Source organism: Epithele typhae, assembly GCF_022376455.1.
Source record: "Epithele typhae strain CBS 203.58 chromosome Unknown BXZ73scaffold_111, whole genome shotgun sequence".
In the NCBI taxonomy this organism is placed as follows: domain Eukaryota; kingdom Fungi; phylum Basidiomycota; class Agaricomycetes; order Polyporales; family Epitheliaceae; genus Epithele; species Epithele typhae.
In genome coordinates this window covers 47772-64311 of record NW_025954302.1, presented here as the reverse complement: position 1 = coordinate 64311, position 16540 = coordinate 47772, and the positions used below count along the sequence as shown (strand labels likewise).

The window sequence follows — 16540 nt, the reverse complement described above, 5'->3', positions numbered from 1 at the left end:
ACCAACACTTCAACCCGTGCACGACGAAAATCTACGGTGTGCGTGGTATATCCATGGAGGCGGCCGGCGAAGTGGCAGGAGCCGTGTCGGGCGTCGTGGACGTTTCGTGTGGAGTGGCGACAGCGTCCACTGTGGCGAGGGAATCCGCAGGGCTGTGAGGCGGGGTCAGCGTCGGGAATCACACAAGTGGCAACGATGGATACGAACTCGGGTTCCTCAGCTTGGTCGGTGTGTTTCTCCGATTGAGGGTCTCCGGCGGGAGACGGCACGCCCGGTGGAGCGCACAGTAGGACCTTCGACATGAGATCGAGGAGGCAACGTTTGCACTCGCGCACATCTGCATCCTCCGGCTCCATTTGACGCCAGTTAACCTCCTCCTCCTCAGTTCCAACGAGCTGTATGAACGCGCGCTCGAGTGCCGCAACGAGCGACGGTGTGACCAGACGGCGGATGCCGTCTGAGGAATGGGAGTGGAATTCCAGTATGTTGTCCAGGATATACTTGAACCAGATGCAAGCGTGTTCCGGTGATACAGGCAACGACCAGTCAATCGTGTCGAGGAACGTTTCCAAGGAGGAGAACACGTGTGCGACGAACGGCTGGATCGCAGCGATGCCGTCGCACTCGCGGATCCTGGGCGCCGAGTACTCGACGAGTTGCCAGATGGGGCGGATATGCTTCCGCATGAACTCGAACTCGCCGGTGAGGACGTCTTGAGAAGGCGGGTCTGCGCGTCGGAGGCCACGGTCGCTGACGTGTGTTTGCATCCGATGAGCTGCCGCGAAGGCAGCTGCGGTCACCGTGAGCGCTCTGACTTGGACAGGGTTGAAGATGAAGTCACAGACGCACCGAGTTGCAACGTTCCGGCGTCACCGATTTTCTGGAACGCGCTGTTGTACCCCAATTTGTCCCATTCTGAGTCTGTGTTTGCGGGTTCAGCAGTTCTTTGAAGGCTGATGAGTATTTTGGTCCTGGTCTCTGTGTCGGGCGCTGTGGACGTTTTGTGTGGAGCCTTGGTAGCCGCGTCCACTGCCGCGAGGAAATCCACAGGGCTGTGCGAAGACGCAGTGGTCAGCGTCGGGAGTCCCACAAATGGCGAGGATGGATACGAACTCGCGTTTCGGAGCTTGGTCGCTGTGTTCCCCTGATTGAGAATCTCTAGTGGGAGGCAGCGCATCGGGCGGAGGGCACGGCGGGACCTTCGACCTGAGATCGAGGAGGAGATCTTGGCACCTGCGCACAGGCGTGAAACCATGAGCCTCCACTCGACTCCAGTCGTCCGTTCCGACGAGCTGTGTGAACGCGTGCTCTAGCGCTGCAACGAGCGACGGTGTGATCAGACGGCGGATGCCGTCTGAGGGATGGGAGTGGAATTCGAGTATGTTGTTCAGGATACAGCAGAAGTGGGAGCAGGCATTGTCCGGTGATACGGGCGGAGACCAGTCAACTTTCGTGTTGAGGAGTGTTTCAAAGGAGGAGAACGCGTGCGCGACGACCGGCTGGATCACAGCGATACCGTCGCACTCGCGGATTCTGGGCACCGAGTACTTGACGAGTTCCCAGATGGAGTCAATATTCTTGTACATGGACTCGAACTCCTCGGTGAGCACGCCTTGAGAAGGAAGGTCTGCGTGCCTGAGAACACGGTCGCTGACGAGCGTTTGCATCCGGTGAGCTACTGCGAAGGCAGCTGCGGTCACAGTGAGCGCTCTGACTTGGACGGCGTCGAAGGTGGAGTTGCAGACACACCGAGGTGCAACGTTCCGGCGTCACTGATCTTCTGGAACGCGTCGTTTTCCCACAGTTTGTCCCATTCTGACTCTGCGCTCGTGGGTTCGACCGTTCTTAGTATACTGACGAGCAGTCGGGTCCCGGTCACTGCGTCGGGCGCTGTGGACATTTCGTGTGGAGTGGCAGCGGCGTCCACCTCCAAGGGGGAATCCGCAGGGCTGTGAGACGGGGTCAGCGTCGGGAATCGCACAAATGAAGGACGGATACGAGCTCGGGGTCCGTAGCTTGGTCGTTCTGTTTCTCCGATTGAGGACCTGCGGCAGAAGACGACGCGTCCGGTGGAGGGGCCCGGCACGGCGGGACCTTCGACGTGAGATTGAGGAGGCGATTTTCGCACATGACCACATTTATATCCCCCGGCTCCATTTGACGCCAATTCTCAGTTCCAACGAGCTGTATGAACGCGCGCTCGAGCGCTGCAACGAGCGACGGTGTGACCAGACGGCGGATGCCGTCTGAGTGATGGGAGTGGAATGGGAGTATGTCGTCCAGGATTGTCCGGAACCAGTAGCAGGCGTCGTCCGGTGATACAGGCAACGACCAGTCAATCGTGTTGAGGAGCATTTCGAAGGAGGAGAACACGTGCGCGACGAACGGCTGGATCGCAGCGATGCCGTCGCACTCACGAATCCTGGGCGCCGAGTGCTCGACGAGTTGCCAGATGGAGTCGATATGCCTGTACATGAACTTGAACTCCCGGGTGAGGACGTCTTGAGAAGGTGGGTCTGCGCGTCGGAGGCGACGGTCGCTGACGAGCGTTTGCATCCGGTGAGCTGCCGCGAAGGCAGCTGCGGTCATGGTGAGCGCTCTGACTTCGACGGGGTTCAGTAACTGGTGAAGTCACAGACGCACCGAGTTGCAACATTCTGATGTCACGGATCTCCCGGAACGTGTTGCTGAGCAACAGGTTGTCCCATTCTAACTGTGTGATCGCGGGTTCGTCCTTTCTTTGCATGCTGAAGAAGAGCAGTTGGGTCCCAGTCTCGATATACTCAGATGAAGCGGGTGTGCTCGCCGGGAGGATAGCGCCTTTGTCTCCTCCACTCTCGAGCATTTCAACAGAGAATCCGCCGTACGCATGCAAGACGGGGATCGTAAACATCTTCATCATAAATCCTGGCCATTGAAGCCGAGACCCGTAGAGGTCCGAGAGGCGTTTGAAGGTCCATTCCCGATACGACTTGGCAACCTGTGGGTCGCTGGATAGGCACATCGCGGCCGTGTGCGCCAAGCCCGTGTTTTGAGAGCTGACCAACGCCCAGTGGACCGTCTGAGCGTCGAGATCGGTTGCGCTTCGTGAAAGAATGGCCTCTTCGTCGCCTTTCCATACAGTGGGCTCTGGAAATCCCATCGAGAGTGAGAGGAGGAATTCGAACACTCTTTCCGCCCAGGGATTTTCGGACTCAGAACAGGAAAAAAATGGAATGCAGAATAAGAAAGGGGGCCAAAGCACGATGAGGACAGGTTTTATTGACATATCAACGAACCGGGAGAAGGAGACAATGGCACTCCAGAGAGGAAGGAAGGCCCTGGATTGAGGCGAAAAGTAACACATCGAGGGGTTGATCGAGGGGACGATGGTTGTGACGATGATGAAAAGCAGGAGCATCCCAACGAACACTGCGGTGGCGGAGAAGACGCGGACATCGGAGTGGAAGAGGAGGATGAGGAGGCCGACGAAGAACAGAATGACGGCGGTGATCAGAAGGAGAGGCACAAGCGAGATTATAGCAGGGATGTACGCCTTTTCGAGGGTCGAGAGCCGGTAGATGCGGCGCCGTGTGATTGGTGCGGAGAACCCGTAAAGCCCGGTGTTGTACTCTTTGAGCCACTGCTTCACCATGATCCCGATCGTCGCCGACGACAAGCTGAATGTAAGACTAGTGAACCAGAGCGCATTCACCCAGACGGCCCAGGTCTCGGGGCGAAACGGGGTCGGCACGATGTCCCCGAACGCCAAGGCGGTAGAGTTGACGAATGAGGGATTGAGGGCGAAGCTTTTGAGCTGGGCAGAGACCTGAGTCAAGATCGCGTTGGTTTGATCGCTCGATTGAGGCTGGAGCATTGCGAAGGCAATGGTGTTGAACGCGGTGAGAGCGGCGGAGAACAGACCATCCTAAGCGATCGCGGGTGAGGGTCACTGCCGATGCACAAACGTCGAGACGTACAAAGGTCAGGAGGCCGTCGATCTCCTTGTTCCACTGGTCGACGAGCTCGTCACTATACTTCTCCACCGTCTTTCTGGTCTCGGTCCACGCCGCATCGATCTCCGCCTGCTTGAAATTCTTAGTAGGCAGTATCTATCGTTCAGATTATTCGGCATGTATCAATGCAAACGAGTGAGATGCGGGACGTACTATCACATCGCCGTGAATATCCGGCAGTTCTTTATCTCCTGCTGCTAGCGATGGTTCGATACGAGTCTGCGCACCCCATGAATGTCCATCTGGCTGCGTGTGAATGATATACTCACGGGTTCGATCCCACCAGCGTTCCGTTCCGTTCCAATCCCCTCGTTTGCCGGTTGTGGGGGCTGATCGATAGTGGGCATACGAGAGGGACGTGGAAGCGTTTGAAATATACCTTCTTGAATTCGTGAAGAATCTCCTTCAGCAGGGCGCATACATTGTCAAGGGACGCGTTCACCTGATCGAACTTCGTGAGTCATTGTAGGGTCTGAAAAGAGTGACATACATACTGGGGTCGTCCCGGCGGAGCACGTATCCTCGGGGAGACGAGCGGTCTCTGCCAAGTCCCGATGATCATCTGCGGAGGTTCGTTGAAGGGACGATTGCGGCGAGGTCTGGGTGTGAGTGCATCAGCCGGTCGTTCGCCTCATTGGGCAATTCACGTTTGTGCGCACCGGAGCGCGGGGTGAATCCTTGGCAGAGACGGTCGGCGAGGGGGGCATAGTGACTCGTGAGGCTGACTGGGATGGAGTTTTTCCTGAGCGCTGGATCTCGCGAGACGGGATGTGGGTGGGGACGTGGGCGGGGACTAGGACGGGGAGTGAGCGGGAGGGGAGCTGAAGAGAAACGACGGCCTACCCATGTTGGACGCATGCGCTGACCGCGCGAACTCGGCGAGGCGACGGAGATTGAGCCCAGCATCCAGGGAGGATCATCTCAGATAGCGTTATATGAATGCTCTCGTCCACGACGTGAAGTGCGAGGCGCTCCGTGCGGCGTATTCAATGCGTGCCTTGACCATGTCACCTACTCGCTGTCACAATCCAAGTCGGCGGTGTCAGCAGCTACTCCCAAACCCAAGAAAGACGATATGTACTCGAAGTTGAAGGCGGACCGGTCGATCGTGCTTCTGAGCTGCCTTGGAAAGCTCTGTGAGAAGGCGCTGGCGGTGCGACTCCGCTAGTACTTCAACGAGGGTGGCACTTGTCGCAGTTCGGCGAGACGTGACGAAGCAGAGGCCTATAGTCGATGTCCGACGCTGGCCTCTGCTCGTGCATCAAATTCGCCGGGCGTGGGCGCGCGGGATGGTCCGACACGTCCGTTTTCGCGTTCGACGTCGCACAGTTCCACCTCCGAGGGCGCCAGAGATACGCGCCAGTGGAGACGCGCCCAGGTGGGCAGCAACGGAGCGGGAACGCGAGCGGTGCGCACCATCCTCCTCCCCCCGTCTGTCTCGTTTTCACGCTTTACGCCCCGTTCAGGCGTCCACCGCCGCTTGGTGCCAGCCATCTCCTTTGCCGAATCTGCTAGTGGCGCCCACGACACGCACGACACGCGAGGATGGGATCCGGACGTGAAGAAGCTCGTCCATCCGCCTCACCCGCTTCACGCCCTCCACCGCGCACCCCGCCTCGGCCGAGCACCTGCAATCGCGGGTGCCCGGTGCCCGGTGCTCGGTGCCGCCTTCCCCTCCTGCTTCGCCCGCCCGGCCTACCACACGTACGGTGGACACCTGCGGACGTCCACATGGGCGTCCTCTACTCGGAGATGACGATGTTGGGGTCGCCATGAGTTCCGGCGACCACTAGCTCGGTGAGTACACCCCGTTTTGTGCTCTCCACCTTGCTCTCCTCCGCTCTTGCGCACCTCCTGCTTGTTCGCGCGAGCACGTCCGACTCGTGGGTGCGGCACGACGTCGCTGCCGGTGTTGTCCCCCACTCTCCGCCTCACCCTCCTCCGCCCCCGCACACGTCCCGCTCGTCCATGCAAGCACGACCTAGCCGCGCTCTGTGCGCTTGTTCGACTCGCGGGCGCGCAACACCACGTCTCCGTGAAGATCATCGGCAAGGCTCACAGGGAATCGATGGTCATCGAGGAGGTTGACAAGCACTTCGGTTGTTTCGAGTGCGTAGACGTTGCTGTACTCATCCAGGGATCTCCCTCATCACATCTTAAGCCATACACGCCAGTAACGGCACCTCTTACCTGTTGAAAGCTGGTCTTGCATGTTTACCACAGCATCTCGCCGAACCCCAGCACCCGAATCCCAGCACCCGAATCGACTTCGCGGGTTCATCGTTCCCTACCCCTATCTTCCCCTCGCGCGCATCTCCGACAAGCTCACTCCAGGCCAGCTCGTGATGCTCGACCTCCGTCTCGGGTGGCAGTAATACCTCAAGCGAAGGCACGACACCATCCAGATGGACCGGCTCGGGCTCCCCTCGCACTCGGCGGACGGGCTATACATCTGGCAAGACGCGTTCACCTCGTTCGGTGAGGGCCACGGAGGCGGCGAGCGTCACGCTGATGTACGTGGACCTGCGCACATGCTTGTCGCGCGCGATCGCTTCCCCCTCGACGACTCCCGTCCCTCGTCACCTTCACCGGCGATGACACGACGACGTTCGTCGACTTCGATTCCGATCCGCCTCCCCGTTCCGCACGCCAGTGGACGGTCCTGAGCCACGGCGGCGGTACCGCTCTCCGCACGTGTCTCAAACGCCAGCAGGCGCGCCCCGCCGCGAGGTTCTGGGGCGACAAAGCGGATGGGTGGAACGCTACGCACTGCAGGTCCGCATGCTCCATTTTCTCGCCCCGCGGTCGCTGACACCGTGCGGTCTCTTTCTCCCGACAGCACTGCGATGCCGGCACGGCCTTCGACTTCGACGTGAGGCCCTTCGCCATGACCGATCCCGCTCTGGCCTACCTCCAACTTGGTGCGTCAGAGCGCGGCGTAGAGCAAACGCACGACGACGACAGTGAACGCGGGATGCAGCGTGTGCCGTGCCACTGCTCGTGCGCGCGGCGCGGTGCATGTCTAAGGTATTGACACGATCGCGAACGGGCCTGCGGGCCTGCGCGTCAGGAGGAGTGGGGCTTAGACTCGTCAGAGGAGTTTATAGTTACAATTCAGCGCCTACGGTGCATATATACATGCGGTGCTCTGCAATACCACTGTGTAATGCCATGGTGTTGAGCGCACGAACCTCCACGGGTTTCCGAGGGTCCACCGTGTGTCTGCACGGGTTGGATGACCCATACCCGAGGGAACCGTACCTGTGGTGATGCCTACGGGGTACAGGCTACATATGTATGATCCTCGTTCGCGCACGCCCCTCCTTCTGCGCACACGTCGGCCTTCAGAACAAGAACCGCTGACGAAGGCTGAAGCACGTGCAAATATCGTACTCCAGTGAGCATCCGGAGAACGTTCGCACACGTACTTATGGGTATGTTTATTCGATAGAGTACGACAAGACGAAACACCGAAAGTATCGGCACGAAGGCACGACAAGAACGTACACATTGAGCAATCTTGGGCGTCGCCGACGCGACTAGTCCGCACCGTCCACGTCCGCGACAGACATCGACAGCTCCGTCCGCAGCCGCTTTGCCACACGCGACTCCTCTTCGGGGTCGTCCTGCTCCTGCGTCTGCGGGGGCAGCGGCGCCGCGTATCCGATCCTTCGTCGTCACTCTCCTCCGGCAGCGACTTGCGCTTCACCCCGTGCGCATCGGCGACTTCCCGACCCGTGTGTCGTCTTCAAGCGTCTTGTTTTATCGCATCGGCCCGTGGCCTCCTTCATTGCGTGACGCTCGGGCTTCTCCACGGGCTCCTCCACAGGCCCCCACCGACCTCGCCCAGAGCCTCCCTGCCCACGTACGCATGTCCTATGAAGGCGCCGGGAGCTCCTCGCCCGCCCGCCGCGCCCGCGACAGCACCTCCGACCGCCGCTGAAGCCTCTCGCGCTGGGTCCCCTCGCTTGCGGCGGACCGCGGGCGCGAGAGCACGTGGCCGTGCTTGAACACGTCGGCGTCGGCGTCGCGCACGGGGGCCGCCGCGCGCTCGGGCGACGGGTGCACGGCGAGGATGAGGCTCGGGGCGTCGAGGGACATGCGCGAGCCCGCCGCGGAGCGCATCCATGCGTCCTGCTCCCCGTCCATGCGGAGCAGCGACGCCGTCCCGGGCAGTCCCATCAGCGGGGCGGCGGGCGGAGGGGTGTGCTCGAGCGTCGCCGCCGGCCCGCCGTCCGGGATGGAGGGGGCGGAGGGGAGCGACTGGAGCGACGCGGTGCGAAGCGCGGGGGGAGTCGCGGGGAGCGGCCGGGGCGCGCCTTCGAGCTCGGCCTCGGTCGCGAGCCACGGGTGGTACAGCGCACCGAGCGACATGCGCTTGCTCGGGGAAGACGCGAGGAGCGCGCGGATGAGCTGCTCGGCTGTGGGTGTGTGCGGGGCCGAGGTCAGCTCGCGCGGCTGGGAAGAAGGAGGGCACATGCACTCTGCTCGCTCACGCCGCACTCGTACAGGAGCGTCCACCGCACCCGGCGGGTCGTGATGTTGGTATGGATGTCCGTGTTCGGCGGGTCTGCGTCGAACGGGGTGCCCTGCATGAGCTTGAGAGGAGAAAATGGTCAGCACACCCGGACAGACGCACATGGCAATGGCAATCACGCCGACGCTCCAGCTGTCGACCAGGTTCGAGTACCCGTCCGGTGTGGGCCCTGAGGAACGCGGTTGTGCGCCACGATGCCTTGAGGTGCAAACGAGGAAGAGTCCTCGAGTCGAAAGAGCGAAGTCGGACGGCGATTGCAGGCGGTTTGTTGGACGTTGGCGGGCATGGCGAGCGCGGGTGGTACCGTCAATTGGGCGCGTCCTCCGTTATCGAAAACACGCACGCCTGCGTGTCCGCCGCGGAAGGCTTGTTGGTTGGGACATCGGCTGGAATGGTGTCCGTGAACGTGTGCAGGCGCACGGGGAGGGGAATCATAGGCAGCGGGCCAGAGATCGCTATGAGGAGGTCTCGGCACCGTGCGTACGTATGTGTCGTCGTTAGCGCAGGGAGCGTCCAGTCGTAGGCCTCAGTGAGACTGCGAGTGCACTGGCACCGACTGCGAGGAAGCTGGGTGCGTGTACCTGCAGAGGCGAGTGAGCTGGGGTAGGACGGAACGGCAGGCGTCCGATAGGGACCACGCTACGAGTGTTATGCGTCGCGTTTTGCGAGAACGAATGGTCACGCTCGAGCGCGAGCGTGTGCTGCACATTCTCTGATTGCACGAGATGTAAGCGTAGGATCTTAGTGTAGGGATGTTGTGCACCTACCTCGCACAGGGTTACATACGGCCTGGGGCGTTCAGAGTTAGGTGAGGCCGTGGTACGGATGATTGAGATGTCGTCTGGCGCGTTCCTGCGCGAACAAGGCCGATGGTAGGACATGGTTGGCGCGGAGGGCGGGCGTTGGTGGGGCACCGGCGCGGTGGAATGAAGGGGTGCGGACGATGGAAGAGACAGAGGGAAGTGTTGGCTGGGAGAAGGGCTCAGAGGATGAGAGGCACGTACGAGTGGTCAGTCGCAAGCACGCTCTGTCTGGGCTCGGCGCTGACACCAACGGGCATTTGGAGTAGCGGCGCGTGTCTGGTTGGTTTGAACACGCTCGTTGAGGGATTCTTGGATGATGTCCGGCGGCGCCGGGGAGTGTGTCGAGGGTGTGGGGACCGTCAGACGGCCGATCTGTGCATGTTCGTTGAGAGAGCACAGCGATGCGCGGGAACTCAAGTACTCACGGACGGGACAGCCAAAGAGGCGTGCAGGAGCGGGGCGGCGATGGTCGATGGTCGACGGGTCAAGAGGCGTCGGGACGCTGGGGGTGGCAGGTTGTGTCGACCGCGGCACGCCCTGGGACGCAACGGCGTGGGGGCGAGTGTGTTGGGCGAGGTCTTGACGCGTCTACGGGAGCCGATACGTCGTGGATGAGGCGTTGTGTCGACCGCGGTGCGCCCTGCATTTGAGTCAGTCAAAGGCTGGGAGTCGGCGTGCGCCAACCGCAGGCGCTCGATTGCGTCATGCGCGCGACTCAGAATCCAGGTGTGTTCCTAAAGTCACCCTCCTCCTCCTCCTGCACACGTCGCAGTTCGGCGGGACGAGGCAGGGTCACAGCCTTCTGTGGTCGAAGCTGGCCTCGTTCTCGTGTATCACATTCGTCAAGCGTGGATGCGCGGGATGGCCCAGCGCATCTGTCCTCGCATTCGACCGGTACTACCTCGCACAGTTCTACGTACCCCCTACTATCTCTGCCGCCGCCTCGCGAACATCGACCGTGCCCTAGTGAAGACGCGCAGGGGTGAGCGGCAAGTGGGGACGTCAGAGCTGAGAGCGGTGCGCACCGTCTTCCTCTTCCTCTCCCTCCTCCATCCGCCTCACCCGCTTCCCGCCCTCCACTCGCGGGCGCCCGGTGCCCGGTGCCGTACTCTCCACCTGCTTCGCCCACCCTGCGGGGGATGTCCACCAGGGGCTCGGAGATGAGGATGTTGGGGTCCCCATGAGTTACGGCGACCCCTAGCTCGGTGAGTGCGCCCCATTTTGTGCTCTCCACTTCTGCTTTGCCCCCGTCCACCTTGCCTTCCTCCCTTTTGCGCGCGTCCTGCTCGTTCGCGCGGGCGCGTCCAGTTCGTGGATGCGGCACGCCGTCGCTGCCGGTCTTGTCCCCACCCTAGGCGGATGAGGTGTATTGCATTAGACCCGCGTCGTCCGCGGAGAGCTATGTGAGTTCTTTCCTTACTGTATGCGCATGTTGTCCCAAGAGATGGACTTTATTCGCTGGCATAGACACGATCGTGGAAGTGTGCGGCCGAAGCCGTGCGCAGGTACGTGTTCGCAATTTTTGAGCGCATAATACCTACCTTGAGTATGTATACTGTACACCCAGGTTACGGCTGTCTGATGAGCGAGAACGCGGACTTTGCGGAGCGATTCGCGCTGGAGGGGATCGCGTTTATTGGGCCTCCGGCGAGTGCCATCGTGAGCATGGGCTCGAACAGGTGTGTGGTTCTTCTGCGAGTAGCCGTAGCGGCGAGGCTAAGTGCGGAGACAGCGTGTCGAAGAATATCATGTCTGCTGTAGGTGTTCTGGTCGTCCCTGGCCATCACGGGAACCAGGACCTCGACTTCTTGCAGCAAGAGGCTTTGCGCATAGGTACGAAGGTCTTCATCTTCTCCTGCGCTCGCCTCCCCGCATGAGACTTGCCACATAGACTACCCTGTTCTCATCAAACCCGTCCCAAGAGTGCGCATCGTACATGCACAAGGCGAGTTCCCACAAGGCGCTTTCTTCTGCTCAACGCAAGGCGACGAAGTCGTTCGGCAACGCAGAGTGTTGGGCGGCCCCACGTTCGGCGTCGGTTTCCGCTGATTGAGACCGTTGAGGAACACTTGCTTGCAAGTCGAACACCCTGATCACCGAACTTGATGTCATCCAGCGGCAACTAGAGGTGAGTATTCGACTATTTGTACCCTTGCATTTGCTCATGACTTTTGCGCAGGTGGCAGCTGGAGATGCGCTTCTTCTCGACCAGTCCTCAATACCACTCGTCAGGCGTGCTTTCGAATCGCGCCTATACGCCGAGAACCCACGCAACTTCCTCCCCGACTCTGGCCAACTCGCCCACCTATCCACACCCACGCCTACTCACATCTTCACGGCTCCGCCGGGTGTACAACGCATACCTCTGGGAGAAAGTAGCTCTCCCTTCATGCTCGTCGCGAACACATCTGCTGTCATCGCGCCATCACTTCGTGTCGAGCAAGGATTCGAGCAAGGCACACAAATTGGCTTCTTCCAATCGTCCATGGGCACGATCGCACGGAGGCTATGAGGAAGCCGCGAGGTGCGCTGGAAGAGTACAGAGGTCGACGAACATCAAGTTCTTGAGGGCCCTCGGGGGAAACCAGGCGTTTACAGATGGAGACGTCGAGACAGGATTCATTCCGGTAAGCCTCACTGCTTATTGCGAGGTTTGTATTAGCTGACTTTTACTCGTAGAAACACTTCCACGAGCTCTTCCCACCCACACCTGAACCTCCCGATGAAGCTCTCGCACAAGCCATGTCGTCCTGCGCGACGAGCCAATTCCTGCTTCCTCCAACCCTGAGACGACACTCACTTCTCGTGCTTCAACGCGACGTTTACGAGAACCATCACCCTCCAACACACATCCCTCTCCCACCTTCTCCGTCACTCGCTTGCGTCCACCGTGGCCGCCTCCCTCCCGGACAGTTTCTCGCCCACCTTCGCTGCCGTATCCGCCGTGCTCGAGTCCCCCCTCACCTTCGCCGGCGCACGTGCCCGCACGACCATGGTCCCACCGCCCGCCCCCGCCTCGCCCTCGCGCGCGTCCCGCTCGTCCATGCAAGCACCACCTAGCTGCCTCTACGCACTGCTCCGACTCCCGGGCGCGCAGCACCACGTCCCCGCTTCCCGGCTGCGTTTCCTTGCCCTCCGCCTCCGCCTCGCCCTCCACGTTGTAGTAGCATACTAATAAATATATCTTCATCTCTCACAATACACGAGTACACCCAAAAGTTGTGTTTGGAAACCATAAGGGGGCTTGGGAGAGGGCGAGCATCGGTGGATTACTGTTGGCTCAGATTGCGCAGCCATCTCCTGTCCTTGTTACACGACGCGCCGTGTACTATACGTCTGGTTTGCTCATATCCTTCGAAAACATGTTGTAGTGGATCCCCTGCACATGCATGACCCTCGTTCCTGGTGTACTCACGAGTATGCGCATTCTATAGCGTACGACAAGACAGAACAACGAAAACATCGACACTAAAGCACGACAACAATGTACACATCCAGCACTTTTGGGCCGACTAGTCCGTGCCCTCCACGTCCGCGACAGACATCTCCGACAGCTCCGTCCGCGGCCGCTTCATCACGCGCGGCAACTCCTCTTCAGAGTCCTCCCGCTCCTGCGTCTGCGGCGGCAGCGACGCCGCGTATCCCTCGCCTTCGTCGTCACTCTCCTCCGACAGCGACTTGCGCTTCGCCCCTTGGCGCATCGGCGACGCCACCGCCTTCCCGGCCGGTGTGTCGTCTTTGAGCGTTTTAATTTCTCGCATCGGCGTCGCCTCCTTCATCGCGTGACGCTCGGGTTCTTCCACGGGACCCCCACCGACCTCGCCCAGAGCCTCCGCCGCCCACGCCCGCATGTCCTGCGAGGACGCAGGGAGCTCCTCGCCCTCCTGCAGCGCCCGCCACAGCACCTCCGACCGCCGCTGGAGCCTGCCGCGCTGGCTCCCCTCGCTCCCGGCCGACCGCGGGCTCGCCAGCACGTAGCCGTCCTTGACCCCGTCGTCGGCGTCGCGCACTGGAGTCGCCGCGCGCTCGGGCGACGGCGGGCACACGGCGAGGATGAGGCTCGGGTCGTCGAGGGACACGCACGGGCCCGCTGCGGCCTGCTCGCCGTCCATGCGGAGCAGCGACGCCGCCCCAGGCAGTCTTCGCAGGCCCATCAGCGGGGCGGTGAGCCGCGGGGCGTGTGCAGGCTCCGCCGCGCGCGCGCCATCCGCGACGGAGGGCAAAGAGGGGAGCGTGTGGAGCGCGGGCGGGGTCGCGGGGAGCGGCTGGGGCGCGCCTTTGTCCTCCGCCGAGGTCACGAGCCATGGGTGGTCCAGTGCGCTGGTAAGCGACATGCGCTTGATCGGCAAGGACGCGAGGAGCGCGTGGATGAACCGCTCTGCTGTGTGACTGCGCGGTCAGCTCGCGTGACGAGGAATAGGGAGGGGGCACGCACCCTGCTCGCTCACGTCGCACTCGTACAGGAGCTTTCACTGCACCCGGCGGGTCGCGATGATGGTATGGATGTCCACGTTCGGCGGGTTTGCGTCGAATAGTGTACCCTGCGTAGCGTAAGTTTGAGGAGAGAGACTGGTCAGAGCATTGCATCGATCGCGGCGCCCGAACGGACGCAAAGACGATCACGCTAGCTGTCGACGAGGTTCGAATACCCGTCCGGTGCGGGGAACGCACCGTGCATGGCCACCTCAGGTGCGAGGTATATTGGGGTACCGCAGAACTTCTGGATGCGCGTGTTAGCAACGAGGAACGCCGGCCCGCGATAGATGCTCACCTTGATGATCGTCTGGCCTTCGCTAGCCCAAAATCGAAAATCTTCACGCCGGGCGGATACTGGTCCGTCGGGGGATTTTTCTCCGGCTCCAGGTCACGGTGAACGATCCTTTAATCGTGCACGTGCTGCAGACTGTGATCAGAGGGCGATGAGGTGGTAAGGTGAGAGGTGCTTACCGACAGGGCGTCCCAGATCTGGTATGTGATCCTTGTGTGATCCGCGTCCGCTGTGACGACTGTGAGCGCATATACCAAGGCAACAAACGAGGCGGAGGCGCACGCAGCCCGCGGTCTGTGTTGGTGATACACTTGAGCAAGTCTCCCGCAAGAGACGAGTTCCATCACCAAACCTGCATACTCAGCTCGTCAGAGCTGATCTGGAGGGCGTCGTCAGCGAGCGATGCAGTGCGGCGCCGGGAGATCACATACTCGCGAACTTCCTGCTCATCGAAAAGTCGGCAACCCGCGCGGAGTGGTCCCTGTCCCACTCGATAGAGCAGTGGGTGCTGCCTGGGGGCGGGCGTGTTGGTCAGACGGGCGGGCGCACGAGGGAGCGGGCGCGGACGTACTGATGGCTCGCGAGCCTACATCACCCGAACCAGTACATGCGCTGCGCATTGACGAGATGGATGCGCTTGATGTCCCGGTTCGCGGTGTTGCAGGGGATGAGCACGCCCCGCAAGTCGTCGTCGTCGGCTGGGTGTTCGGTCTGGGACACGAGCTGGGTTGCTACTTGTGTCTGAAGGCGCTATCTGCTCCGTCGTGAGTGGGGACCTATCCGGGACGAGATCAGCGAGAGGCGAGCGCATACAGCGGCAGAGGCGTACGCGGGAGGTGAGTCTGGCGACGACGTCGTCGTGACACGTCAGGGACAGTTCAGTGCGCCCATACCCTTTCTATAGCGGGTGGATTGCAGCCGATGTCGGATGGATGATCTGGGGGCGCCGCGCCAGGTGTGCATCAAGGTAAATTCTGTGGGGGCGCTGGACGGAGGTGGAGGAGGGACGGGAAGGCATCGCGGACTGGTAAACCATCTGGCAACGTGGAGCAGCCCATCCGTGGAGCAAGCATGCAGCAATAACTGCGTATTTCCGCACCGCGCTAGATGCAGCGAGATCCCCGCGCAGACGGCGCCAAAGCACGCAGGCGGAGCGGGAGAGACGTGGGGGCGAACGCGGGGGCGCGCGCGACGCCGTAGCCGGCAAGGGTGGGTGCACCATCGCCGAGAGCGGTCGCCGTCGCCGAGCGCGGTCGCGGACGCTGGAACGCGATCTGACTTGACTGCGCCGGTCGAGCGTCGAGTAGGGGCTGGAGGAGGAAGGTGCAATCGCTTTCGAGCGACCGGTCTGCGGAACCCGAGGTAGAACGAGTTTGCAGCAACGAGCGGTACCGTACGCGAGTCGTCGCTGCCGTGGATCGAGGCAAGTGTGGGCCGCACGCCAGTGGCCGACCGTCGCGAAGGGCGCACGAGATGTTCGCGATGCCACGTGCGCGGCCGTAGCTAGGCCGCGCTCGTGTTCGGAGGTATAAACGACAACGTCACCCCGCTAGTGCGGCCGCATCAACTTCTTCCACCCGTTCAGAGTCGCGGCCGACGCTGGGCTGCTGGGAGTAGGTGTCCGGCCGAAGTTGTCGCATACAGAGCCACGGCTTCTGTCGGAGGTGTTGCTCCGCATACAGTGGCCCGATCTGAGGCTCTGTGGAATTGAGGGCGGCCGCGCAGGTTTACGCACGAAGTCGACGTCCTCGATTCGCGGCCGTCGCACACGCGCTCCCGGGCGCACGATGCTGCATCGGAGCCGCAGTGCCCGCGACTGACGAGACGCTCCTGCGCTCCTCTGCTAGACGGGGCCACCCACGCATCGCGGTCGGCAAGAGGATGGCCCTCGATCTTGGGGACCCGTTAGCTCCGGCAAACCAAGCTCAAGATGCAGCACACACCTGAAGGCTCACGGCGCAGGCCATATTCCTCCCCCCACTTCTTCCGCTCTTCGCGACCTTCGCTGACGCCTCTCCGCCAGCGTATGCGGCCACGGCACCCTCGTTTGCCCTAGCTCAGTTGTTCGAACGGCCAGCTATCGGCTGTCGTCAGCGTGGCGGGGATGCAGTCTCGCAGAGTGGAACGTACGGCGCGCAAGGGCCAGGAAATGTGGGGCGCTGGCAAGGCGTGGGCGGTGCGAGCGCGGAGGGCGGATGCATAGTCGTGCTGTGCTCCTGCAAAATCCACAGCGCGCGCGCGTCCGAACTCGCGCACGGCGCGGCCTCCATGGTGTGTCTTGTGTCTGTGGAACACCGTCAGCACCGTCGCCACGACTACTGGAACCTCCCTGACACGGATCGTCCTCGCACAGAGCATTCGGCACGGGACTCAGTCATCTCTGCATCCCCACTGGAATCCGGACGCCAGAAGCCTGCCCGCCCAATCCCCCAGAACA

At 61.5% G+C, this 16540-nt stretch overlaps 5 protein-coding genes across 5 annotated transcripts; 2 read left to right on the top strand and 3 right to left on the bottom strand.

Moving 5' to 3' along the window:
* Positions 1 to 3316: 3316 nt before the first annotated feature.
* BXZ73DRAFT_16111 (uncharacterized protein) lies at positions 3317 to 4073 on the bottom strand (the record flags this gene model as incomplete). Its single annotated transcript, XM_048017527.1, has 2 exons — positions 3317 to 3907; positions 3960 to 4073. Coding segments are annotated over 2 exons (705 nt in total), but the record flags the coding sequence as incomplete, so codon positions are not given.
* Positions 4074 to 4989: 916 nt separating this feature from the next.
* Positions 4990 to 5163, top strand: BXZ73DRAFT_56276 (uncharacterized protein; the record flags this gene model as incomplete). The annotated part of the gene is made up of 1 exon (XM_048021456.1): positions 4990 to 5163. A coding segment is annotated over one exon (174 nt), but the record flags the coding sequence as incomplete, so codon positions are not given.
* A 2708-nt stretch (positions 5164 to 7871) lies between these two features.
* Positions 7872 to 8967, bottom strand: BXZ73DRAFT_82335 (uncharacterized protein; the record flags this gene model as incomplete). Its single annotated transcript, XM_048023687.1, has 4 exons — positions 7872 to 8453; positions 8492 to 8593; positions 8631 to 8730; positions 8876 to 8967. 4 exons carry the CDS (start codon positions 8965 to 8967, stop codon positions 7872 to 7874), a joined length of 876 nt encoding a protein of 291 aa, XP_047871848.1.
* Positions 8968 to 10916: 1949 nt separating this feature from the next.
* Positions 10917 to 12510, top strand: BXZ73DRAFT_107455 (uncharacterized protein; the record flags this gene model as incomplete). The annotated part of the gene is made up of 8 exons (XM_048016902.1): positions 10917 to 11014; positions 11068 to 11168; positions 11227 to 11258; positions 11416 to 11463; positions 11515 to 11816; positions 11881 to 11962; positions 12015 to 12079; positions 12165 to 12510. The coding sequence occupies 8 exons, from the start codon at positions 10917 to 10919 to the stop codon at positions 12508 to 12510; spliced, it is 1074 nt and encodes a 357-aa protein (XP_047871847.1).
* Positions 12511 to 12847: 337 nt separating this feature from the next.
* Positions 12848 to 14723, bottom strand: BXZ73DRAFT_82334 (uncharacterized protein; the record flags this gene model as incomplete). The annotated part of the gene is made up of 6 exons (XM_048023686.1): positions 12848 to 13716; positions 13784 to 13876; positions 14007 to 14106; positions 14283 to 14341; positions 14535 to 14615; positions 14675 to 14723. 6 exons carry the CDS (start codon positions 14721 to 14723, stop codon positions 12848 to 12850), a joined length of 1251 nt encoding a protein of 416 aa, XP_047871846.1.
* Between the last annotated feature and the right edge of the window lie 1817 nt (positions 14724 to 16540).